Below are 25,716 nucleotides of genomic sequence, written 5' to 3'. Positions count from 1 at the left end.
AAGCAGGAATCACATTCCTCTTCTTGCCCAGTGGTCGCAATTCCAGTTTGACAACGGGGTTTGGTTTTACCAAATACGGTTTTAAAAATTGGTCGCTTCTGCCCTGGAAAGCAGCTCGGCGGTTTCTTATAAAATTAGACATCGCACCTCCTAGATGACCCAGCAACTGCCTCTTGGGATTTATCCCAGAGAAAGGAAAACTTAAGGTCACGTAAACACCTGTTTTGCTAAAGTCCAGAGCAACTTGATCTGGAATAGCCTCAAACAGGAAACAGCCCAGATTCCTGGGGGGTGGCAGGAGAAGGGGGGGGGGGGCAGTTAAACCAGCTTCGGCCTATCCACGCCCTGGAACACAACTGAAAAGGAGTACACTGTGGTGCGTCTCCAGAGGGTTAGGTTGCATGAAAAAAGCCAGTCCCCGAGATTACATGCTGTATAATCCCATTACAGAAGGTTCTTGAAAGACAAAGTTACAGAGATAGAGACTAGATTAGTGGTTGTCAGGGGTTAGGGATGTAGAGAATGTGCGGGAGGGGGTGTTTGTAATGGAAATGTTATGTATCTTGACTGGTGATGGATAAGGGAACCTAATGGGATAAGATTGCCTGGAACTCAATACCTACTACACACCCAAGTGCAAAGGAACGCAGGGAGAGCTGGGGGAGTCGGACTCAGATGGGTGGATGGATTGCATTAATATCAGGGTATCTTAATTGTCACCTCATCAATACTATAGTTTTCCAAAACGTTATCCTTGGGGAAAACAAGGCAAAGGGATACATGGAATCTCTCTATATCCACTCTTCAACTACCTGTGAATCTACAATTACCTCAAAATTTAAGAAAAATAAATAAAAAAATAAATAAGCAGTGGCTTCCCTACAAAGAACTGGGGCTGCTTAGGAAAATGACGCACCCCGGATCTGAGAAGGTACAGGGCAGGCCAGAAAGCACGAAACCGTCAGGGACTGAGGATGACACGTGGGATAGGACAGGAGGTGGCCACACCTGGAACAGCGTGAGCATCAAAAGGAATAATGCTGCTAACAGATTCTATGACAACACATTAGGTTTGTTTAAAGGCGGTGGGTCTACAGTGGCACTCCAAAAAAGGAAGTTGAGGGTGGCAGTCCCTTCGTTACAGAAAACGCCAACTGATAGAGCGAGAGGATTAGGGAGCGTGTGTCTTGCGTTAGAGAGTGAGCCGGGATCATCACCTCAAGAATGGTGCCCCCGGCAGGTGTTCCAGCAGCAGGAGACTCAACATCTCAAGGTATCGGCCCCCAGATCACGTGTTAGTTATGAAGGGGAGGAGGTCCTGGACGCAGGACAGGCCTGGGGCCCCGGCTTTCACCGTGTGATCAGATTCCACAGTGGCACCTCCCGGTGTGATGTGGGGAACGCACATGCTGTCTACACGCTGTTCTCGCCAAAACACATGACCCTCCGTGAATCAGACGCTCTTGGGGAACCTCTACAACAGAAATAGCTTGGCCTCTTCAAAACAGTAATGGAATGGAGGCTGGAAAAGAAGGGAGGGCCTTAGGGTAAGGTGACCAGACGTCCTGCTTTTGGCGGGACAGTCCCGATTTTTAACAATTTGTCCTGTGTCCCGAGGCGTTTTAAAAAAGTCCCAATTTTTTTTAAAACACCACAGGATGTCTGGTCACCTTACCTTAGGGCCAAAGCTGCTAGGCTGAAGGAGATGAAAGAGAGGGGTCACATGTTCTTTACGCGGTATTGGCTGAGTGGGTCGTGGTAGTGTTTAACAGCTTCACCTCGTGGCCCTCAGGAATCTTAGCTTCCTTCTCGGCCTTCCTCTCGGGGAAACCCACCTCCCTGTGCCCGCTGCCCGTGCCCGCTTCTAGCCAGCGAACCTCAGAGGAAGTTCCTTTAGCGGCTGGGCCGGGCCGGGCTGGGCAGCCGGGCGGGATGGCTTCTGCACGTGTTTCTCCGTGAGAGTCTGAAATTGTCTCCAGCCGCCAACATGCACCTTCTTAGCCATGTTGCGTGAGAGGTGCCTGTGGGCATGACCTGCGCTTTGCCACTCTGGTTTTGGGTGTTCACGTCCTTGAATCTCATTTCCGTCGTCTCAGAAGCCACGTGGATAATACGTTTCACATTTGCAATGTGGTGGTCAAGTGCTTGCAAATGGAAAGCTGAGAGGAAATAACGGACAGCTGATAGTGATGAAGCATTGGCAGGAATTTTGAGTCGCTTGAACTTTTTCAAAAGTCCCTGGAATTGTTCTGGCTTAAGTATGGACTGGAGCGATTTAGGCGGCATCAGAGTACGTTCCACATGGACACTGCTGGCCTGTGCCACTTAGATCTTACGTATTCCCTTTTCTGGGGAGACCAGCACAACCCTCAACCCACTGATCATCACCCGGTAGGTTTTCTTACCACTAAGTATGTAAAAACATCTAGCCCTCCAGTCCCAGGAGAGAAAAAAAGATTTGTGAATAGCTAGTAATTTTTTTTAAGGACAACTATTCTCATAAAAGGCACCTGAGAAAGCCTGCCAATCCTCAAGTAGTTTCTTCTCTACCATTTTCCTCTCCTAGTAAGATAACGCAACTTAATCAGATGATATTCTCTCTCCTCCTTTATTGGTTTGTCATTTGGTAGAGAGAGAGAGAGAGCAGGAAAGGAAGGGAGGGAGGGAGAGAGGGAAGGAGGAAACAAACCAGATGCAGCACATTCTCCTGAGGGACTCCTGGCTGGAAGAGAATGCCGGCCATGCGGGATGTTTTGAGGTCCCTGGGGAAACTAAATGTGCACCACATATGACTGATGCTATGGTTTGAGCCCCTTGGTGCTCTGGCATGGGCCATGGAATCTCACAGTGCAGCCCGTGCCCGGGAACCAGGGAGCACTTGATGCTGGAGTCTTTCTAATTGTGGCAAAATACGCATAGCATCACATTTATCACTTCAATCAGCTTATGTGTACAATCCGTGGCATTTAGTGCATTCACGTTGTTGTGCCACCATCATCGCCAGGACTTTTCATCTTTCCAAACTGAAACTGTCCCCCCTAAACTGCTCTCCATGCCTCCTGCCCGGCGCCCCCCTCCACTTCCTTGTGAATCCCACCACCTGAGGACATGGAGCCATGCAGTGTCTGTCCTTTGGTGACTGGCGCGTCTCACTCAGCATCGTGCCCTTCACTGCCTGCATGTCACAGCTGTGTCGGGACGGACGCCCTTCCTCTTGAAGGCTGAGGAACAGCCTTGGGACGCCACGGGGTCGTGCTCGGCCCTCTGCCATCGCTCCCTCTTGCCCCTCGATTTTGCCTTTAAGAAGAGCCTTCCCGTGCTCCCTGGTGTTTAACGGGCACCGGTGCACATGCAGCAAGAGCTCACACTCAGGTGGCAGCATCCTGAGCGGAGGAAAAGGGCCATTTCTCTCCCTGTGTCTGTTTGTGATGCGATATGTCCCAGAGCCGATCCGTTCCGGGGAACTTCCCTCGCTGCGATGGGCCTGCCCCCCGGCTGCGCAGGGCCGCCGAGGAGCGCCCGTTTCCTGCCACACCACGCGGATCGGGGGCCACCTCACCTGGCTGGCTCGGGCTCCCTCTCACGTGGCACAGATTTATCGCCATGTATGCTTCAAAAACAGTTGCTCACATTTTTTCCTCCTCACACTGAGGGGCCGAGCCATGAGTGTGTGTGTGTGGCTGCTGCGACTGAGCTGCAATTACTAGGTGAAAACACTAGATTTGCGAATTAATTCAAAAGCCTCGGTTGTCAAACTGGCATTAATAAAGGTGCAGAGTAATAAAGGTGTCTGTGCTAAAACCCGGGTGAGATAGATAGCCTGTGAGTGGGAAACGGGGAGGAGGGGCTCGGGACGGTAAGAACGAACGTGTGTGAATTGAGGGGTGTAGCTGCGGGTTACTTTGCCCTTTAACCTCCCGTTCTCATTGTGTTGTTTTACAGCAGGTTAGGAAGTGGGGGGGGGGGGAGGTGTTGAAAATAATCTCAGTTGCCTCTGGAGCAGCCTGGGTGCGTTGCAGTTCTCCGACAGCCTAGCATGCTCTCAGAAGTGGCTTTCCTGAGAGTTAGACTTGCTCACTTCTCTCAGCAATCCCTCTCTCCTCCTCTCCCCTCCCCCTTACCTGGCTTCTGGGGCCTCCTCCCCTGCCCATCTCTTAGAAACAGCCCCAGGCCCTGCCTCCCCTCTCCCTCCCCCCCCCCCCTTCTCACCTGAGGTCTGAGCCGGATGAGCCCTGGGCTGGGCTGAGGTTCCAGGCCAGAGAGTAAACACAGCAAGTTCCTTCATTCTGGGGCTGGTTCTCCACAGGCACCTGCGAGAGCAGATGTGTCCTTGCAGCCGGGCGGTGGGTGAGCTCTTGGAGGCTGCATGCCGGTGGTGGGTCCACCTTGAGTCCCTGTGCCGGTGGCAGCAGGATGGCAGGTGTGGGCCGTGCAGGGGGAGCCAGGAGGACCCCCCAAGCTCAGGTTTGAAGACTCCAAAGGGATCCAAGCAGATGGGTGTAAACCACGAGCGGGTGGCTTCCCTGGGTGCAGGGTGCTGTACGGATCTCTGTCCGGACGGAAAGCTCAGCTGAGGTGTTGCTCCCAGTGGACCCGGTGACTGAGGCCTGGTGGGCGTCAGGCAGTTGCAGGCTTCCCTTCCGTCATTCACAAGGACCTTCTGAGCAGATCTCTCTCCAGAGGGGAAACTGAGGCCCAGGAGGGGGCGGTGCTGTGCCAGGAGCCCAGCCAGTTGTGACCCTCCCAGTGAGGCCTAGGTCCATCCTCCTGTGAGCACCTGGCCATTGTAGGCACCGAACACGGTGCAAGCTTTGAGCTGACTCTGTTCATTCGTCAGCCCCATGTTTCCTCACCACCCGGCCACCTCGAGCCTGACAGCCCCCATGTGCCTGCCTCGGGGTTGGAAGGAAAATCCTGTGGTTGCCTGGGAACCTTGAGGGATGATGCTGTGTTTGCACTGTTGGGTGTGTCTCTCAGCCTGTTCAGGTTCCCACAGGCAGGTGTCGGGAAGGTGACATAAAGGAACAGAGCCTCAGATCTCAACCTGAACCTAGGGCTAAGAGATGGGGGAGGGGTGTGGGGGAGGGGAGGACCAGCTTAGTCACAGCCTTCTTTTTTTTTTTTTTTCTTTTTTTAAAAATATATTTTATTGATTTTTTACAGAGAGAGGAAGAGAGAGGGATAGAGAAACATCGATGAGAGAGAATCATCAATCAGCTGCCTCTTGCACACCCCCTACTGGGAATGTGCTTGCAACCAAGGTACATGCCTTTGACCGGAATCGAACCTGGGACCTTTCAGTCCGCAGGCTGACGCTCTATCCACTGAGCCAAACTCGTTTCGGTAGCCACAACCTTCTGAGGCGGGACAGAGCCACAGGCTGTGCACCTGCGCACACTCAGTCACCCTCCCGGACAGCCCCAGGTAACTGAGGCCAGCCAAGGTAACTGTGCCTCGCAGAAGTAATAAGCCTAATAGGGTTGACTTTATTTAATTAATAATGATCCTGTTCTGTTCCTCTGAGCTCATAAAACACCAAAACACTCATAATATTGATCAGGAGTCAGGCGGGATATTTATTTTGTTTCTGCCCCGAGAGCATAAATCCTCGTCCGCTGCCTCCCGCTCCCCGCACGCGGGATTTACAGTGGCCAGTTTCTTAAAAGCTTTCAGTAATTAAAAAATAAATAGCCATCGGGTTTTGTTGACCATCCTCCGTCCGGGGGGCCTGTCCCCGAAGCCTGCCCCCCTTAGCAACGCCGCCGCGGGAGAAGGCATGCGTGCCAGGGGCAGCCAACTGGCTCCCGGGCCGGTGGCTGCCCCGCAGAGAGGAAGCCCCTGTTTTCCTAGCATATTGTTCCGGCCCCTCTTCCACGCCTCCCCTCCCAGTTCCTGTTTTGCTGGAGGCAGAAAGACACTTTGGAAATTCCTTGCTGCTAGCTCGCCCTTTCTTCCCTCTTCCTCCCCTTGGTCACCCTGACACTTGCACTGGTCTCCTCCCACCGGCCCCCCCTCACCCGGGGATCACCCTCACCCCGTGTCCTTTAGAGGCCGTGTTGACAAATCCTCTCCCACCCCGAGGGAGGCGGGGGCGGGGGGGGGGGGGTGTTTCCAAAGGGAACAATGAGACAGGTGACAGATACAAAAAAAAAAAAAAAAAAACACGTTATTGGCCTTTTAACTTGGGGGAAGGGACACCATAAAAATGAACACATTAGACCTGACACCGGGGGCGCTTTGGGGAAGGGCTGTTGCTGCTCAGGGTTCTGTAGAAGCGTCCAGGGGAGGCCTCGTTTGTGGAGAAGGAAGGCAGGCGAGGCCAGGACCACCAGGGACCGGTCCTCACCCACTCCGGGGGCCTCAGTCCCACTTAACCTGCCAGGACCCGTGGGGCGTCTGGCCACTGCCTCTGTCTTTTTCTAATCCCTCGTTTCCCAAAGCACCACAGAACGGTGTCAAAAACCAATCAGGGTCTTTGTCGTGATTTGTCAAAAAACTTTCCTTTCTGGGAATCCAAGCCGTTAACCTCGCTACCCCTTGGCAACACTCTGAGCCCTTCCTGCCAGAGTCAGAACGCAGCCGGTGGCACCAAGGGTGACGGCATCTTTGCAGCCTGGAAATGCGTGAGCAACAGACACTTGCACTGTGTCCAGGCAGCGTTTCTGTGCAGGCTCCGGGCCTGGATGTGGCTCCTCCTCAGCTCCTCTGTCTCCAGGAGGGTCTCTGAGGAGCACCCGCCTCGCCCGGTGTTGTCAGGGTGAGACCAGTGCTCATGCAAAAGGTGCGACCCCATTGCTGACACTGCGTAAGTCCTTGACCCCTGGCTCTGACCCCAGAGACGGTGTCCTAGCCTAACAGTGCCGCCATTTCCGCAGCGATTCTCTGTATAAACGCCTGCCGGTGGCTGACCGCCGAAAACCGTCACTGGGCTCACGCAGGATGGTGAATAAAGATGGGAGAGCGATGAGAAAGGCCTTAGTCTGTTATAAAACAGCAAACACTGTCGAGGGCCACGGCGCTTACATTCCCGAGACCAGAAGAGGCCAGTTCGCACACCAGCCCTCCCCACGGTCACCTGCACGTCACAGGCCCTGGTGGCATTCTCGGCCTCTGGACGCCTCCATCCCAGACCTCTTCTACCTTGTCAGTGACCCTCACGTGTCCCCTAGGGCCAAGCACTGTGGGGTCTGCGGGCAGCGGGAGCCCAGCCCTCACCCAGGACTGACCCTCACGGCCAGAGACAGACCCAGCTTCACTCATACGTGCTGACAGGCCACCTGGTGCTACAGGCACTGAGCACAGCCCTGCTTCCCCACAGTCCTCCCTGTAGACATGTTATGATAAACATAACCGCCATGGCCCCGCTGGCTGCCTTCATGATCTTCCTGTCTACACTAACCTGGATCCTTCACCCGCTGAGTTTACCTCCTCACTATCTGGCATTCATAGTCCCCGGGAGAGGCTGGCACCACACTGGGCAGGACGGGAGCAGGGTCAGCACACACTCAGGCGGGCATGGCCAGAAAGCCCTCCTGTCCACCCCAACATCAACAACCTCCTCCCCCGCCCACCCCCCTACCCCAGCCTGTCCATCCCAAGCCGGTTGGAAGGGAGCTCAGTCCCTACGGCCCAGCCACTCAAGCCCCTGGAGCGCGTCCCGAAGGCCAGGGCCCATCCGGGAGCCTCGCTCCACCCCAGCCCCGTCCTGCCTGCATGGTGCAGGGCCCCAGGCCTTCCAGCCCAGCCGCCCTATTTCAGAAAAGAGAAAACCGTTGTCTTGCTAAGCTCTCCACCCTCCCCTTCTCTGAAACGTGGGACTTCATTGGCCCATCTCTTTTTCGTGAAGCCTTGCTTTTTTTTGTCAGAATTTCTCCAAGTAATGCCACAGGTGAGCATTTTGCTCGGTATTTGGTGCGTGGCTTCTTCATGGGAGGAGCTTCAGGGTCCCTTGAAGAGCCCTGTGTTGTCAGGAATTGTCCGTAGCAATTACTGCCATCACTGTCATTGTCACCGTCAGCGTTGTCAAAAGTGAGTGCACCGCCGAAACCAGTTTGGCTCAGTGGATGGAGCATCAGCATGCGGACTAAAAGGTCCCAGGTTCAGTTCTGGTCAAGGGCATGCATGTACCTTGGTTGCAGGCACATCCCCATTGGGGTGTGTGCAGGAGGCAGCTGATCAATGTTTCTCTCTCATCAGTGTTTCTAACTCTATCTCTCTCCCTTCCTCTCTGTAAAAAAAAAAAAATCAATTACGGTATATATATATATATATATATATATATATATATATATATATATATATATAAATAAAGTGAGCATGCCCGTGGAATGGAGACAGCCTCATGGCTGGCCCTCACGGCAATGGCCAGCAGGTGCCTCCATTTGCCAGACACGGAATCTGCAGGTTGGAGGTAGGCCGTGTTCCAGAGAACATCTTTGGGGGACACACAGAGCCTTGGCCATGCCATCACCCCTCAAGGTCAAGTGTGGCAAGGCCTGGCCTGTTGGGCTGCAGGACCCGAGCATCATCAGAGCCCAGCAGAGCCCTGAGAGCCTCAGTGGACACACAGCTCCTGCTACCTTATCCACCCACCCCCGTCCTCTGATCCCCAGACCCTATGGCTCACACACCACGTGGCTTCCTGGATGGGGCGCACGCCTACAAAAGGCCTCTGTTTTAGGCAGGAAGAGAAGACAATGTTTACTCCCTTGCCTTCAATTGTGTCTTTATTGGGGGGCGAGGTGGGGGAGGGGGTTGGTCAGAGTGCCAGTGTGCCTGTCTTCTGATTAGTTGCTCATTCTCTCATTTTCTCTCGCTCTGTGCGGTTGATTTATTTAAAGGTGTGTCAGCAAGGGGCTCAAATGAGGAGCTGGCCTCCTCCTCCCTGCTGACGGCCGGCCGTGCCAATAATTCATTTTTTAGCTCATTAGCTAACAGGGGCTGTGAGCAGCGGGCCTCCAGGGGATTGGAACGAGGGGAGGTGATATACTGCCGGCTCCTCTGCTCTTGAACTGGCCTTCCTTGGGGGAGATTAAAGCGCAGCCAAGACAGGGGGTCCCGGAGGCGAGCCTGGGACATCAGGACGACGATGAGGGTGTTTGAGCTTCTGCATCATGGCTGCTTGGGGTGAATGGTTTTAACAGAGTATTTGGTTTCAGCCAGAAAAGGCATCTTCGTTCAAGTGTCCACCTTTAACATGTTAACTATTGGCACAGAAACCAAAAAGAGAATGACAGAGAACTAGGGGCTTAAATAGCAAACAGGGACCTTCTCTCTGCTCTGGAGGCTGGAAGTCCAAGGTCAAGGTGTCGGCAGGGTTGGTTTCTGGTGAGGCCTCTTCCTGGCTTACAGATGGCAACCCCTCGCTGTGTTCTCACATGGTCTCTTCCCTGTGTGCACACAGAGAGACAGACAGACAAAGAGAAAGAGAGGTGTCCAGTGTCTCCCATAAAGCACCAGTCCTATCAGATTGGGTCCTATCCTCATGACTGCATTTAACCTTAATTACCCGCCACACACTCTACCTCCAAATGCATTACAGTTGGGCATCAGGGTGTCAACATTTGAATTGGGGGAGGGAGCCTAATTCCGTCCAAACTTCCAGGAAGACTTTAGACATCTCAGGGCTGTAGGCAGGGGCTGACCAGACTTGGCCCAGGAGATCATAAGAGCCATGGGGATATGTGAACCAACTGAGCACCCCTCGCCCCAGTGCCTCGGGCCCTCCAGCCTCGGTCGAGGGGTGGCCCGTAAGACACGGATGGGTTTATCAAGGCTCCTAGCCAGGGCCCCCTCTCCCCTGCCAGGTATAGTGACCCTGTGAAGCTCACTGGTACAGACAACTGGGGTTTAGAGACCTAAGCACCCCGCAGGCGCTTCGGCCGCACCCTCCGTGTAGCCAGCACATCTGTGTCACACACACAGCACCCCAGAGGCGAGCTCTTACCTCCCTGATAGCAGCATGACATTACAGATGTTCCTCTCTCCCATCACAACACCCTCCACAGCTGCCCTGTGCGGAGTGACTGCTGGGGCCGGCACATCGTCCAGACACGTGGCCTCACACCCACAGCCACTGTGCCTGCTGTAGAGTCCCTGCGCCCATTTTCCAGATGCAGAAATGCGGGCCAACACATTAGTGAAGCTGCAAAAGTCTGCAGCACTGAGAGCAAAGCAGACACACAAAGCCCATGGTCTCTAATGCTGATGCCATGACTATTTCCTCTCCCTGTGTGGTCTCTGCAAAAAGGACCCTGATTTCAGCTCCCCCTAGTGTGTTGGGGGTGGGGGAAGGCAACAAGTGCAGGAAAGGGGGTCTACGTGATAGTAATAGTACCCAGAATTCCCACTGGAGTCCCCTGTCCCTGTGGGCTGGATTTCAGCTGCAGAAAAGAAGCACCCGGAAGGACAGGGAGCCCAGTGGCCTGACCTCTCAGCTTTCTGTCTGCCTCTTGGTGTCTGAAAATACGCGGAAACATTGCAGTCCTGTGGGATCCAGAAGTGGTATTAAAAGTTGCTTTCAGAGCACAAGAAGCTATGGTGAAATGCCGTGGTTCTGTCCAGTAATAAAAGCCACACCTGATCAGACCTGGGGGTGTCCTAGTGGAGGGTGAAGGGTGGGGGGCAGGGAGAGGCAGCCCACCCAGCGGCCACCTGGAGGCTCTGCACCTGCCCGGTCCCCTTGCAGTGCCCTCAGGCGTGCACGTGTCAGGCCTGTTCTACAGGTGTGGGAGGTGCTGAAGCTCCTTATCGGGAATGGTCACCCTGCCCCCTCCCGTGAGCCCAACTCAGCCCCTCCAACACCCTGCCCCTCGCTCCGTACACACAGCATCAGAGCCCTTCTGGTGAAGGCGCCCCAGAGAGCCAGCCTTTTCGGCCCCACAAAGCCCAGAACCGCCTTTCAGCAAGGACTTTTCAGAGCAGAGCGCAATTTAAACAGGATGCTCCTTCAGGCGTGGGTCGTCGAGGTCAGTGAATTAGGCGAACTTACCTGTGGGGTGATGGTCAACCCTGCACATGCCCCACCGGAGAGGACGCAGAAGCTGTGGGCTCACCCTCCTTCTCTGGGGCATTTGAATATCACAAAGAAAATGGAATCACTGCGGCTCGGACTAGATTTCCGCGTTCTGCTCTCCGGTTCATCCCTGGGTGACTGGCAGTGAGGATTAAAACCGAGCGGAGCAGAATAAAACAGCTCTGATTTTAATGCCTACCCCAAATTAGAGTTAGCAAATTGGAACTTGAAGACCTGGACGGATCCTTCACCACTGTTGCTTTTCATCTCGTTCACGTCTTGCTCTTTCTCGTGGGTGATTTATGAAATGCATCAACATATGCTTAATACATTTTAAATAAGGTTCTTAAATAGCTGGAGCTCACGGCGTGGCTGCGGCATCCGACTCTGGCCTGCGCTGCTGTCCCAGGGATGTTGCCCCTGTGCCGGGGCCCGTGTTTTTGGCCCAAGTGGATATGCCACGCCTGCCCCCCCCCCCCCCCCCCCGGAGCCAGAGCTGCGTTTGGGGGCGCTGGGGCAGCTGCTCAACTGCAGCCCAGAGTTTGGCCTGGAGATCTCCGCACGGAAAGGGTCAGGGGTCACTGTGGGGTCACTCGCAGGGACCAGGAAGTGAAGCACAACTAATCCTGATTTACTGTGGAGGGATCTGTTTGCCTAAGTATTTAAAAGCAGATTAGGGCTCACCAGACACTAGACCGCCAGGAGCAGTGTCAACATGGGGAAAAGGTGTAAACAAGGCTCTTTTCCGTCCTTTCGGAAGAAAAAAATGTCCTGGTAATGAGTTTTCTCCTGGAGAACCGGCCCTCGGTGCAGTCTCCCCCCGCTGGAGCTGGGCCTGGTTTCGGAGGGGTGGTGAGCGCTGTGCCTTTAAGACAAGTCCCTGTGGGCAGTGGCAGCCACTCCTTGTCCGCAGGGCTTTCCTTCTGTCCTGCCTCTCGGAAGCATCTGTCAGGATAGGATAGCACCCCTTCCCCCTGCTCCCCTCACCCTCCTACCTGAGAGCTGCTTGCTTTGTCTCTTGCATTTGCCTGCTCCCCCCCCCCCCTTTTTTTTTTTTTAATCCCTAACAATGGTGCAAAGTGTTGAGAGTTGCTGAGCTATTTTCAACATCTCTTAGGTCCCTTTTGGAGAAACTAAAACCACACGCCACCTGGTAGCCACGGAATGCTGAGTCAGTGGCCGGGGTCCCATCCTCTGGGTCCCCATAAAACACCTTGCTGTTGGTTTCCTCCTGTTTACCCTGTTCCCCGCCCCTTTTCTCCCAGCCCTCCTCCCGGGGTCACAGGCCGTGTCCTGGCCCCTTTGGAGGAGGGTTAAGGGTTGTCATCACACCCACCCAGATCCTGAAGCTAATTCTCCCCAACTGGGCCATGGGGCTCCAGCTGCCCCTGTTACTACAACCCCAAGGCTCCACCCCCTTCCCAACCTCTTCCCTCCTCTGCCCCCCCAGCCCAGCTCTGGCCTTGGCAGCTGGTCCTGTCTCCGGCTGGGCCCTACGCATTCCCTCACGGGAGGGGCCGGTGACCTGACGGCAGAGTTGCGCAGGGTGATGGGGCCGCTGTGTCTTCTCTGACCCTCCCGGTTGGAGCCTCTGCCTTTCATACGGGTCTGTAGCAGCAGGCTCTTCACGGGAAGGGTCCAGAGCCCCGGGAGACCTCACTCCCCTCCAGGATGGATGGGTTAAAGGCTGAAAGCAGGTCACACCCGGTTGGGGCTATCCTGCCCCAACTCCAGCCCAGCGTCCTCCGTCCTGACTCACCATTGTCCTTACGGGAGAAGGGACCTCCGTGCCAGTGGCACTCGTCCTGCATTATGCCCGATGGGTCCTGGGCAGGAGCAGGGTTCCTCGGGGGCCGCAGCTCTGCAGTAAAAGCAAAGGAAGTCAAGTGAGAGCTCAAGGCCGTGTGCAGGGCAATACCAAGGTACCCTGCACTAACACCTCAGCATCAGATCCGCCTGCGGGGCTGGTTCAAACACCCTCCTCTGCGGTTCTGATTCATGGGGCCTGGGGACCTGCATTGCTACCAGGTCCCTTGGGGTGCCGACGCTGCTGGGGGGTACCCCACTTTATGAACCATCGGTGAACCTCTCCCCCGGGCCTCCCCACGCTGGCAAAGACACTTGTCGCCCATTGTCTTTCTTCCCCTTCCACCCTTCCTGGTGAGCAGGGTGCCGGGACAGGGGTGCGGCCTCAGTCGCCCTGCCTGACGGTGACCATGCCCGCCTCTTGCAGGGAGGAGAAGGAGCGGTGGATCCGGGCCAAGTATGAGCAGAAGCTCTTCCTGGCCCCGCTGCCCTGCACCGAGCTGTCCCTGGGCCAGCACCTGCTGCGGGCCACGGCCGACGAGGACCTGCGGACGGTCATCCTGCTGCTGGCGCACGGCTCCCGGGACGAGGTGAACGAGACCTGCGGGGAAGGCGACGGCCGCACGGCGCTGCACCTGGCCTGCCGGAAGGGGAACGTGGTCCTGGCGCAGCTCCTGATCTGGGTAGGTCGCCCGAGTCCCCGGTCAGGGGCGGAGGCACTGTGGGCACCATGGGTGCCAGCCTGGGTGTGGGCAGCAGCAGGGACCCTGGGACTCCGTGTGGAGGCTCCTGCCGTAGGGCTCACCTGTGTGAGGCCTCCTGATGAAAGGCGGGAATGACGTCAGTGGATGTGCCATCCTCCGGTGGGGACTCTTTGTTCATCTTTTTAGGGTACCCTTTTGGGCCCGACATGGTGGTGGGGGGGGGGTCTCTCGTCTTTGTCCACACACACACACACACACACACAAAAAAAAACAAAAAAACAAAAAAACAAACAAAAAAAAACTCCCATTCTTTTTTAGGAGGTAGGGATAGACTAGAAGGATAAAGACTGAATGGTTCAGGGGTCCTCAAACTTTTTAAAGTGGGGGCCAGATCACGGTCCCTCAGAGAGCTGGAGGGCCAGACTATATGAACTACTAATTCCTACTGTAACACCTTGGCTGCGCTCACTGCCCAAAAAACCTGGCGGGCAGGATCAGACTCCTCTGTGGGCCGCATGTGGCCCGCGGGCCGTAGTTTGAAGACCCCTGGTTTAGATGGTTTTCCCAGCACCAGACATTGGGATTTTTCATTCACATAACACAAAAATGCTAGACCCTAAACTGAGAGGTTTGATATTGTAGGAGTTTGTGTCAAAGGGCTTTGTCTGGGCTATTCTGATAATTTTTATTAGGGAAGATTATTTTTTTAATTCCCACCAAAGCATTTGTCATGAAGCTGGAAGGGGGAAAGAATTAGATGCCCAGATATCAAAATCACTCAAATGTTCAGCTTCACTTGAACAATTGTGTGTCAATCATTTCGGGCTGCCCTAACAAAATACCACAGACTGGGGACTTCAACAACAGAAATTTATTTTCTCATACTCCCCAAAGCCAAAAGTCCCAGATCAAGTTGAGGGCCAGGTCGGCAGATGCCTTTTCTTTCCGTGTCTTTATGGGGCCTTTCCTCCGTGTGAACACATCCCTGGTGTCTCCTCTTCTTAGGACACCAATCTTATTGGATTAGGGCCCCATCCATATGACCTTAATTACCTCTCTGATGGCCCTGTCTCCAATACAGTGGCAACTTGGTTCTTGAACTTAATTTGTTCCAAAAGGCTGTTCGAGAAGCGATTTGTTCAAAAACCAAATCATTTTTTTTCCCATTGAAAATAATGTAAATTGAATTAATCTGTTCCAGACCCCCAAATGATTGATTCCCTGTTGTAAATTTTCTTACATACAGTACGTGTTTCGTGTACTATTTAGTCGATAATTAAGCACTTCTCTTAAACTTATACGACCACGCCCTCCTAGCCTCAAAGGACTCACTTTCAGCACTTGGTCCAGGAGTGGCTTTCAGATCAGCAAGCAGAGTCTGTGCTTATCCATATATCTTTGCCCGGAAATGCTGTCACTGGCTAACTGCTCTTCCTGTATCCAAACAACAACGGTTTTTCTACCTTTTCATTGGCCTGTGATCATTGCTTCTCTCACACCCTTAGCAACGTCAGCACTCTCGATGATGGCCTCTTCAGGTTCTGAAATTGTGCTAATTGTTGATTTGCAAGCAACAAAAGAAGTCTCTCCTTTGTTGCCTGAGAGACGCTTTTTGTCATGCTGAGGTATCAGCATAAAAGGGTTGCCAGGTCAAAAACCAAAGTTTGGTTGACAACCAAGACTTTTTTTTTTTTTTTGTGAACAACTTGGTCAAGAATCGAATTGTTCAAGATGGGAGGGAAACCTTTGAGAAGAAAGGTTTGAGTGAAAGTCACATTCTGAAGTGCTGGGGTTTAGGACTCCCACCATATGGACTTGCGGGGGGGGGGGGGGGGGGGTCGTGACACCACACAATTCCATAACAGATTGCATACCATCTTTCCCTCCGAAAGTCCTTTTAATTGCAGCACTCCATGCTGACAAGATTCCTAAATACTGTTGGGAGTGGAAGTCAGTCAGTCAGTCCACCCTTTTATTAAAAAATATATGTGTTTCTAATTGATTTTATTTTATTACTTTTCATTTTTTAGAGACAAGCATCAAACAGATGCCTCGCATATCAATGTTTCTCTCTCACACCCATGTTTCAGATGGGCAGTTTTTGGTGCACATGACTACGCTCTAAACAACTGCGCCACCTGGCCAGGGCATCGGCCTCTCCCATTTTCTTTTTTTCTTTATTTATTGATTTTAGAGAAAGGAAGCAAGAGGGAGAGAAACACTGAAATTGTTGTCTCACTTATTTATGCACTCACTGGCTGCCCCTTGTATGTGCCTGCCTGGGGATTGAATCTGCAGCCTTGGCGTGTCGGCCAGTGCTCTAACCCGCCGAGCCATGTGGCCAGGGCCGCCGTCCTTTTCAAGAGCAAGGACCGCGGAAGCGTTAGTGCAGGGAACCCAGTACCTCACTGTCCTCTCAGGCCCTCGTCATCAGAGCCCCTGAGAAACGGTCAGTGTGAGATGCACATCACAGCGCCATGCACACCCGTGACAGTTTACAGAGTGCCTAGCAGCCCAGGGCAGAAGCCCGAGCTCATTCTCGGGGAGGAATGCCGATGGCTATAACCTGTCGTGCTTTTGCGTAATTCTTAATGATGTGAGAAAACGGTCCCAGTACAGCGTTCAGCAAAGGGGAAAAAAGATACGCATTATACTTGTGTAAGTTTTACCTCAATTACACATTCAGACTCAAAGGAAAACCATCTGAGGGAAATACGCGGAACCGTTAACCGAGATTATCCGTGGGTAGATCCTAGGCGATTTTTTTTCCCTCTTACGCTCTTTATGTATTAACTGTGTGTGACCCACAATCAAAACAAAATGCCTCAGATTTTAAAACGATCGTTTTTTGTGTGTGTGTTTACAATTGGAAGGTCAAAACAGACATAGCAAAGCCAGAGCCACCCATGGCCCATCTCAGGTGCACCGAGGAGGGGCTTTGAGTTGCAAAAGCACATTCTTGCTTGAATGCATGCCCCTCGGAGCCAGGCTGTCCTCCAGCTCGGGGCAGGCGGTCCCCGCGCTCGGCTGCCCTGGCCCTTCCTTACTCCCCCACCCCCACCCCCCCCGTGCCCCGGACACTAACATGGCTCCGTTGCCTCCGCAGTACGGGGTGGACGTCATGGCCCGCGACGCGCACGGGAACACGGCGCTGGCCTACGCCCGGCAGGCCTCCAGCCAGGAGTGCATCGAGGTGCTGCTGCAGTACGGCTGCCCCGACGAGCGCTTCGTGCTCATGGCCACCCCCAACCTGTCCCGGAAGAGCAATAACCGGAACAGCGGCAGCGGGCGGGTGCCCACCATCATCTGAGGGGCGTCAGTGCGCGCCCCCACCCCACGCCTGCCACCCCCCTCCTCTTCCTGGTGGGGTCACCTGCCACCCACCCGCCCTCCCTCACCCGCAGTGAAATCACAGAACCTGGACAGCCCTCGCGGAGGCGAAGACGAGGCCCGGAGGCTGCAGGATCGATCGTGTTTCCACAAACTCCCCCCCACGCGGCTACAGGAGCGACCGGCTGGCCTTGGTTGGTTGATGATAGCACATGGCGCGGGACCCCAGTCCCGTGGCCGACAGACAGAGCTGGGCACAAGGGGCAGGGATGGACAGAGGGGGAGGGGAGGCGGCAGCAAGGAGAGGGGAACTCTCCTTAACTGGCAGTTAAGCACATCAGTACATTTCACCTCTACCGAACGGAACACTTGCATCTATCTCATCTCTTCTCCGAGGAGCTTGACGGCATAAATCAGGAGCAAGCCGAGTTTGTCAGGTCTGAAGCCCCTATGATGGTATGTGTCAAATCAGTTGTAGCTAATCTGTCCCGGGAGAATGCTGGCTTCATTACACTTGTATAGTTGAGTTCTTGCAGCATTACCGCTGTTTAATAGAACATGATTAGTCATCACCGGGAAGAAAGCATATTAGCCGAGGAGGCAGTTACGCAGCACGCTCCGGTGATTGCCGCGATGTGATTGCAATACTCTTAGAAGCATCATATTATCCCAGACATGTTCTTCCGAGCCCTTGGAGCCCTCCTTTCTAAATTCACTGTCATAATTTAGTATCTGTTTAATTTTTCAGTCCAAAGAGAGGAAATCAGTTGCTGAGTAGCATTTGACTGCAGTCTCCTTGGTGCAAAAACAAAATGGGAAAAATAAATAAGAGCAACTCAGAAATTCCAGAGGAAATCACAAATTTCAGCTAACGGTGACATTTCGGGTGCATTTAAGGAAACCGGATAAATGCATAAAAAGCTATTTCCCTCCCCCCAACCCCCTCCAAACAGGAGAGATATTTTATGTCCTTTTGCCAAGGTGGGCGTCTTGGGTCTCAGTCACTCCCGGGCCACATTGCCCAAGTCACACAGGCTCCTGTGTTATGTCTCCAGATGAGATGTGTGGAAATGTATTGGAATAAAAGAAGTTCATAAATATGCATTGATTTTTGTACAGACGAATGGCACCTCTGTTAATTTATAAATGGAACTGGATGTGAACTAATAATGTGCAACTAGTTGAGATAAGCGGGTTACAGATCATTGTACATGGAGAGTGTTCGCAGCGGTAAACACTTCCATTAACGTGATATACAGCTTGGAAAAGGGGGCGCATCAGAATAAGATGGTAGTGCAATTTGCTTATTAAAATCAAGAGAAAGGGGAAGAAAAAAAAAGAAGGGCCCGAGCCTATTAGAGAGGGGGGAGGGGGCACGTGAGCCCTCCTTGTGGGAAGCGTGACTTAGATCTGAGACCGCTTTTGCTGGCCAGGGGGAGGGGCTCTGCCAGGCAGGACGTGATTTTTCCAAATGCCAGACCCGGTGCTTGGCAGTGGTAGACGGGGACCCCCACCCACGGTTCTGTGGCACGGACTGGTGGCCAGGCTATCCATTTCAGGACTGCCCCTTGAGTGTCATCCTGGGATCAGGCTGCTGCAGGCTTCCGCCACCTCCAGCGGGGTGGCTAACCACAAATCCGGACACCCTGCGTTAGAAAGGAAAGGGGGCAGGGCCCGAGAGATGCGTGGAAAGGTATTGGAATAAAAGAAGGGAAGTTCATAAATAGGCATGGGCAGGCGGCCGTGTGGCAGGGGGAGAGGGTTGGCGCTCGGAACGGGACTCGGGCAGACCTAGCACAGGACCGCATCCGCCCAGCAGCCTCGGCACAGTCCTCGCGCTCCTGTAGTAGACCTTCTATTTTGTAAGAGGTTTTCCTCTTCTTTCAGTTTAAAAAAAAAAAAAAAAAAATTTAAAGTAGGTGGGGGGGAAAAAAACAAAGCTTTATACAGAAGTTATATGTAGGTCGGTGTTTCGTGGGCACAGCTCTGTGGGACGTGGCAGTTTCCGGAAAGGGCAGGTGCAGACGGCAGGCCCGCGGTCCCTCCGCCGAGGCCGGCCGTGTGGAGTGTGGAGGGGAAGAGAAGTGGAGGCCTGTTTCTGAGGAAGCAGCACTGCCCTAGCCCAGCCCCAACAGCAGCCTCCCCGCCGCCGCTAGCACAGACTGTACGTAGTGAGCACAGATAGAGTATAAATGAAATTCTTAAATTATTTCATCGTAGCGAGTTCCCACGGTAGGGATGCTTTATGACGGGGAAGCCTTCTTTTGAGGGGAAGGCGTTCCTGGCAAGGCTTCTCGCCGGGGTGTATATGAGTATGTACATATTACTATATGTGTTTATAATATAATATTTTCCCAGATGACCTGTTTTTTCCACAGCCCCTCACGGACCCGAATGCTAGATTGGTTCTCCCCCTTCCCTCCCTCCAGCACGGGGACCTCGCGATTCCTCCTCAGAAAACTCGGCCCCCCTTCCTCTGCTTTTCGGCGACGGTGGTGGGTCCAGCCTGCTTCCTTGAGTTTGGGCGACAGAGGAAAGGCATGCGTGGGGCCCCGGGGTTTTGTTTCCCGGCCCAGGGGACTGGCAGCTAATGTTTGTGTCTCGGTGTCAGACTAGAAGCCCTTTGCCGACAGCGATGTGGACCCGTCTGAAAGCTTCACTAACCCCCGCTTGGTGTCAGGAAGAACCAGTTTGGGACGGACCTGAGTTTCCATTGTTTGTTTCCTTGTGCGTTCCATGCAATTACCATGACGTGAGAATCCACACACCCTTCCTGCTCAGAACTCACGTTTTCCCGTGGAGGAGAAGCCACCCGCTGGAGAAGGGCAGGTGGCCGTGGGTGAGGGTGGCCGTGGTGGCCCCGCTGGGTTTCTGCAGAGGAAGTAGCCTTGATTCTGACCCGGCGTGGGTGGGCCCCGAGGACCAGGGTGGACAGATGGTTTCCGAAGCCCAGAACCCTAGTCATGGTGCCCTCCTCCCAGGAGGTGAGCTGTCTGAGGGTGAGTGAGTGGCATGCTCCCAGGGGTGCAGTTTCCTGTCATCTGGGGAGCACACACTGTGTGTGATCATCGCCGACAGTGGGGCTGCAGGGCGCAGAGAGGGCAGCTCTTCCTGACCTACCTGGGGCTGGAGTCCCAGGTCAGCACTTCTCTGCAGGGCCCTGCATCCGGCAATGCAGGACCTCGGCGCCTTCCGCCCCTCTCCCGGCGTCTCGTCTGGCCCGATGAGTCCGCGTGGACCGGCCTCTGCCACCCAGTGTAGGCCCCGGTCTGTCCCAGTGTAGAGAGTCCTCGTGTGTTCCGGGTCAGGCCCCGTATGTGCAAAGACGCTGTCACCCACCTCATAAGGGAAAAACACACCCAGCGGGAAAGCCAGCCCAGGGTCAGGCCTGCAGGGGTCACCGGCTTCGCTGTCACACCTGTGCAGCCTCGGGCGCGCCTCCAGCTTCTCGCACTCCTCGTCTGTGGCACCGGGGTGGCCTCCCAGGGCGTGGTGACGCCAAGCCAGGGCTGGGTGCTCAGAGATGGGTGTGTTTGTTAAGCACTGAGAGGCGGGTAGGACCAAAGCCAGAGCACAGGCCCGGAGAGCTGCCCACGCTGGTGCCCTGTCCTCGGTGTTGGTGATGCGCCTGTACCCCCTCCGTCTGAGCCGCTGAGCCCGTAGCTGCTCTGAGGCCCCTGCCCCTGAAGGCCCTCTCCTCGGGGAGGAGCCCAAACTGCCCGGTTACCATCTCGGCAGCCCCACGGGGCCCCCCGTCTCTTCCGTCCGGGGTTGGTTTTCCAGAGGCAAAGCAAGGGCGGAGCCTTGCCTCCTGCCACTCATAGTGCTGCCTTAGGCCCAGGGTGACCCCTCGGTCCCCTGCTCCTCCTTGTGTGGACAGGCCCCTCCCTCCAACTGCCGCCTCTGGGCGCCGAGAGGCTGGTTTGTCACACTCCTGTCTGGTCCTCGCTTCCTGGTCCTTCTACCTCCTCTGAGCGCCAGAGCCTGCGGAGGGCGCCCTGGCTGGCAGGCGTGGCTCCGGGCTCTGCCGTCCTCGCTGTCTCCTCTCCCTCACTGGGCACACCTCCCGGGGCCGCCTTCCCGTCCTTCCCTTGTCTGGTGCCTGCACCTGGCGATCGCATCTTCCCCCTCGAGTTGCTACCAGGTCCTGTCCACCTCCCTTCTCCCAGCTTCGCTCATGGATTGACATGTGTCCTCATGGCTCCAACTCAGCCAGCCCTTTCTCCTTGCATTTAGAATGTTCTGGAAACAAGGAGGATGCCCACGTTCCCGCCTAGGGAGGCTCAGAAGCCTGGCAACATGTAGCTGCTCTAAGGGTATGATGGGGTCCCAGAATCGGAAGCAGATCCATTACCTCTGCGAGCTGCTTCCCGCCCCCCACCTCTGCTCTATCTCTGTCACATGCACACGTGCACACACACACACACACACACACACACACACACGCCGTACTCACAAGGCCGGTGCGACTTTTCTGGAACTCCTGACCTACCTGTGGCTCTGCGCCCTGCAGCCCCACTGTCGGCGATGATCACACACAGTGTGTGCTCCCCATATGTCCTTCAAGCACACACATGGAAAGGCAGCGGGAGGGAGTCAGATAGAAGGAGCGGAAAGCGCACACCTTGCTTCCGCAGGAATTACAACTTGTTTCTGACCCCTCCTCCGGTGTGGCCAGGCTTCGCGCCTGTGGGCCGTGTGTTGAAGTGGTTTTCACCCCCATCCTTCACCAAAACACCAGATCGGGGCCTTTGGCATCAATTCTTGCATTTTCGCCCTCGGCCTTTGCAGCCATGTCTTTCCTGTCTGCACTTCCCCGTGCTCTCCTCGGGAAGCTGTGCTCGGTGGGTCTGGTGTGGACCCAGGGCCGCCAGGCCGGGGCCCAGGTGTGCTGCCCCCGGGCTGGGCCCGCCACCCAGCTGGCTGCCACGGGGCGGGTCTGCCCTCTCTGCCCTGTGTCCTCCTGTCCCTGGGGCCTGCCTTTTAGTCTGTGTGTCCGACTCCTTCCCAGAGAGCGTGGGGAGCCCTGGGGGTGATGCGGCCGTCCCTGCCAGCAAGCAGGCCCTGAGCCCAGCGTGTCGCCGCCTCCGCCACTCCAGACGGTGCCACCCAGGATCAGCGCGGCCTGTCGGACCCCTTACCTCGCCCCCCACGAGGAGAAAACAACAATTCACACATCATTATTTCAACAACACGTGCTCTTCCCCTTAGAGAAGAAATGCTGTCTGTCAGTCGTTTTTTTAAATAAGACCCATGGATTCCCCTTTAATTTTGGGCGTCTGCTGCTTTTTTGAAAAAAGATAGATTGACACTTTCTTGTCCCAGTCTGAGTTTTTCAGTTTGGGTCCAAGTTGAGATTAAGGGACATTTCATCAGTCAAGGATTCTGTAAAACCAAATGTCTGTCTTCGATCCGTGGTGTTTAGATCTCTCAGGTCCTAGGAGTATCTCAGTTCCACCAGCGGCCATAGATTGGGAAACCTGTCCCCGCCTCTCTTCCGTGAGGAGCTGCTCCTTTGCTCTGGGCTCTGGGGTTTTGCCTGGTGAGTAAAACGCTCTTTTCCGCGGCCCTGGTCCCATCTGAAGGGCTTTGGTGCAGGCTGGGCGGGGGGGCGGTGTGTCCCGCAGAGCCCGTCCTGGCACCGGGGCTGCGGGCGTCGGGTGCGCGGCCTGGTTAGACGGGCATCCTCGGGCCTCCAGGCAGGTGTGTGTGCAAGTGAGGTCGGTGTGCGTGTGCGAGAGGTCGGCTCAGGGCCAGTTTTCCAGTGGGGTCTGGCATGTGGCTCCTCTAGGGAGTGGAGATCAAGCCATGTGAGCGGGCTGATCTGGAATTCTGTCGGTGGGCTGTGTAGGGCCATGGTCTCGAGATGCAAGTGAAAGAGGGAGCCAGACAAGGTGCTGGGGACTCTCCCAGAGGAACAAGCCCCCGTACCACCCCAGCCATCGGGAACAGCTGCCCCTGAACAAACTGCCCTCCTCTCCCAAGCCAGCCGGCGCGCGGCAGCTGGGAAGCTGGGTCTGCACCGGTTCCAGAGCTCACACCCCTCAAAGGAGCGCTCACACCCCTCAAAGCTCCCTCTGGGAGTGGTGGTTCATGTAAATTAGAGGAGTTGGGGCGCAGTGCGGACTTCCGGGGTCACTCCCCTCCGCCCCCCCCTCCCACCTCGGTCATCACACCTGTGCATAGAAATCCCCAGGGATGGGCTCCCCACCTGACATCCCAGAGTCACCGGGCGATGTCTGTCCGGCCTGTGTCCTTGGGAGTGGGTGGTCAGAGGATGGGCCCAGGGTGGGTGACCTGTGGCCGGACTGGGAGTCAGCTCCCCGGGAGCCCACCCTGCCCCTCCCGGCCCCACCCCTGGAGTCCCGGCAGCCTTCTCCCCACTGACTTGGGGTGTACAGGCGGGCTGGAGTGAGGATTGGGGCCGTTCCCGTCGACAGGCAGCGGTACGTTAGAAACTGCTCTAGCACAGGCCACACGTCTTGATGTTAGAAACGATGTCTCTGGGACCGTGAAAAGCACCCAGTTTCTCGCCCCCTCCACCCCCCGCGGGTTTTTGTGTCTAATATGTATCAAGTAATGGAGGTTGCCACCCCATCCGGCCTGGGCATCTGCATGCTGAGGAGGGTGCCGTGTGCACATGATCCGAGGGAAGGGGCTGGCTGCCACGGAAAGGGCCGGAGGAGTGGGCCACACCAGCCACTGACACACCACGTGGCCCCAGACAGCCCCCACTCTGTGCCCGGGACTCTGCACTGGGTCCTCCTCCAGCCACAGGTGTGTTTCTGGCCCCGGAGCCCCAGCAGGTCAAAGGTGACAACGAGAGGCGGCCTGGGAGGGAGGGCGGGAGCCGGGCGGTGGCAGGGTGCCCTGTCTCTGTAAATAGCCGTGTACAGGAAGCGGAGGAGCAGCCCGGGGTCCCGAGATGGCTGTCTTCTTGGTTTTGGTTGTTTTTATATTACCTCATTCAGCAAGTTTATGTTTCACAATGCCTCAACGACGCTTTATTTATATTGTTTGTACTGTAATTAAAACCATCATTTCATTTTGCTTGTTGCTCCATATGATCTTGTTTTGATTAAATATGCCGGTTTGTATTTTCCTGCCTTGGGATTTTTGTGTCAGCTGTACAGTATTCTAAGGGGAAAACAGAGAAGAAGACAAAAGTGTAAAGTATGGAAGAGGTGGCTAGAGTAGAGGCCTCTTTCTAATAAAGACAGACTATGGCTACTCCGCCTCCGTGCAGGGTTCTGTGGTTTCTTGGCGGGAGGGGCGGGCGGGGGCGGGTGTTTGGTCACTTGTCATGAATGACCATTGGGTTTCTGTTCCCACTTGAGCTGCTGACAGGAGGGGTCACGCTTGGCCTGGCAGCCGCGATGAGGCGCATGGAGCACAGGGCCACTCATGGCCCGAGGGCAAAGATAAATCACATCTCTTCAGACTTCTTCATTCAAAAGAAACTCCAAGAGGTCTGGAAGTTCCAGCTGCTTCTGTCCCAGAAATAAAACCATTGATGGATGCTACTAATACTATTATTATTAATATCATGAATTTTTTTCTCAGACAAAATACAGGGAGGGAGGGGCAAAATAGGTTTACAATTGTGAGTATTTAAAACACAGCTTATTCTTGTATTATTATTTATTAACTAGAGGCCTAGTGCACAAAATTCATGCACTGGGGGGTTGTCCCTCAGCCTAGCCTGCACCCTCTCCAATCTGGGACCACTTGAGGGATGTCCAACTGCCAGCCACAGGGATCGGGCCTAAACCAGCAGTCAGCCATCCCTCTCACAATCCAGGACTGCTGGCTCCCAACCATTTGCCTGCCTGATTGCCCCTAACCGTTTCTTCCTGCCAGCCTGATCACCCCCTAAACATTCCTCTGCCGTCTTGATTGATGCCTAATTGCTCCCCTGCCAGCCCAATTGCTCCTAACTGCCCTGGCCTGCTGGCCCAGTCACCCCCAACTGGCCTCACCTGCCAGCCTGGTCCCCTGCAACTGTTCTCCCCTGCTGGCCTGGTCCTCCCCTGCCGGCCTGGTCACCCACAACTGCCCACAACTGCCCTCTCCTGCCAGCCATCTTGTGAGACCACATGGGGGTGGCCATCTTGTGCAAGGTTGTGACAGTCAATTTGCATAATACTTCTTTATTATATAGGATTGTATTATTTTCATATGAACAACTGTAGACCTCCTTTTGCCCCACCCTGGATATCATATCTTTGCCCCCCAAATTAGAAAAGTATAAAGGTGGTAAAATTCACCCAGATTCTTCCTTCCCCCCCCAACCCCCTTGACATCACTGGCCTCTTTCCTGCTTTTGACTCTGTCCACCTTCCCTTCCCTTTCCTGGGAAGGCCTTGTTCTCCGTGGCTCGCTCCTCCTCCTCTCAGATGAGACTCATCTCATCCTCAGAGCGGCTGCCCACCTGGCTCCCTCCGCCCCGCCCCTGCACTTGCCAGCTCCTTGACTCAGCTGGGCCTCTCTCTCTGAGACAGTGCCCCTCCTGCACCTCACTGGGCTCCAGCCCACCTGTGGCCTTGCCCTGCTGGGGGGTGGGGGGGGGGAGTACTTGGGCACACAGGGTCTCCAGTAACACCAACAATTTTCTTTGGGAATTTCTGCTTTGCAGGAAACCAAACCTCTTCCACCTGTGGTAGGACTGAGGCGGGAAATGCCCCAGGGGCACTTGGGGCCTCACCACTTTTCACCAGGCAGTCCTGCCCCCAGCTGGGCCCAGGTAGTTCGGTGGAAACCTCAGTGTTGGCCCACGTGCCACGGCCAGGATCTGCTTGTTGATATGCAGGGCTCTCTGGGGCCTTTGTCATTCCAGTCCCCAGCCCAAGCCCCCAGTGCCCT

At 54.9% G+C, this 25,716-nt stretch overlaps 1 protein-coding gene and 1 long non-coding RNA gene across 10 annotated transcripts in view; one reads left to right on the top strand and one right to left on the bottom strand.

Annotated features, from left to right (window-relative positions):
* Window positions 1-17,954, top strand: part of AGAP1 (ArfGAP with GTPase domain, ankyrin repeat and PH domain 1) — a 392,780-nt gene extending 374,826 nt beyond the window's left edge. For all 9 annotated transcript variants that reach the window (XM_084892387.1, XM_084892386.1, XM_084892385.1 and 6 more), the window contains 2 exons: window positions 13,248-13,503; window positions 16,631-17,954. In XM_084892387.1, the coding sequence (XP_084748513.1) occupies window positions 13,248-13,503; window positions 16,631-16,834 (460 nt within the window). In that variant the 3' untranslated portion in view covers window positions 16,835-17,954. The remainder of the gene's footprint in view (window positions 1-13,247; window positions 13,504-16,630) is intronic.
* Window positions 17,955-20,164: 2,210 nt separating this feature from the next.
* Window positions 20,165-24,081, bottom strand: LOC311626678. Its single transcript, XR_014795747.1, has 2 exons — window positions 21,392-24,081; window positions 20,165-21,334 (listed from the first exon to the last, which is right to left on the bottom strand). It is a non-coding gene; the product is annotated as an uncharacterized lncRNA (long non-coding RNA).
* Between the last annotated feature and the right edge of the window lie 1,635 nt (window positions 24,082-25,716).

Source organism: Pipistrellus hanaki (assembly GCF_964339955.1).
Source record: "Pipistrellus hanaki genome assembly, chromosome: 8".
Lineage (NCBI taxonomy): Eukaryota > Metazoa > Chordata > Mammalia > Chiroptera > Vespertilionidae > Pipistrellus > Pipistrellus hanaki.
This window is presented reverse-complemented; position numbering and strand designations above follow the sequence as displayed.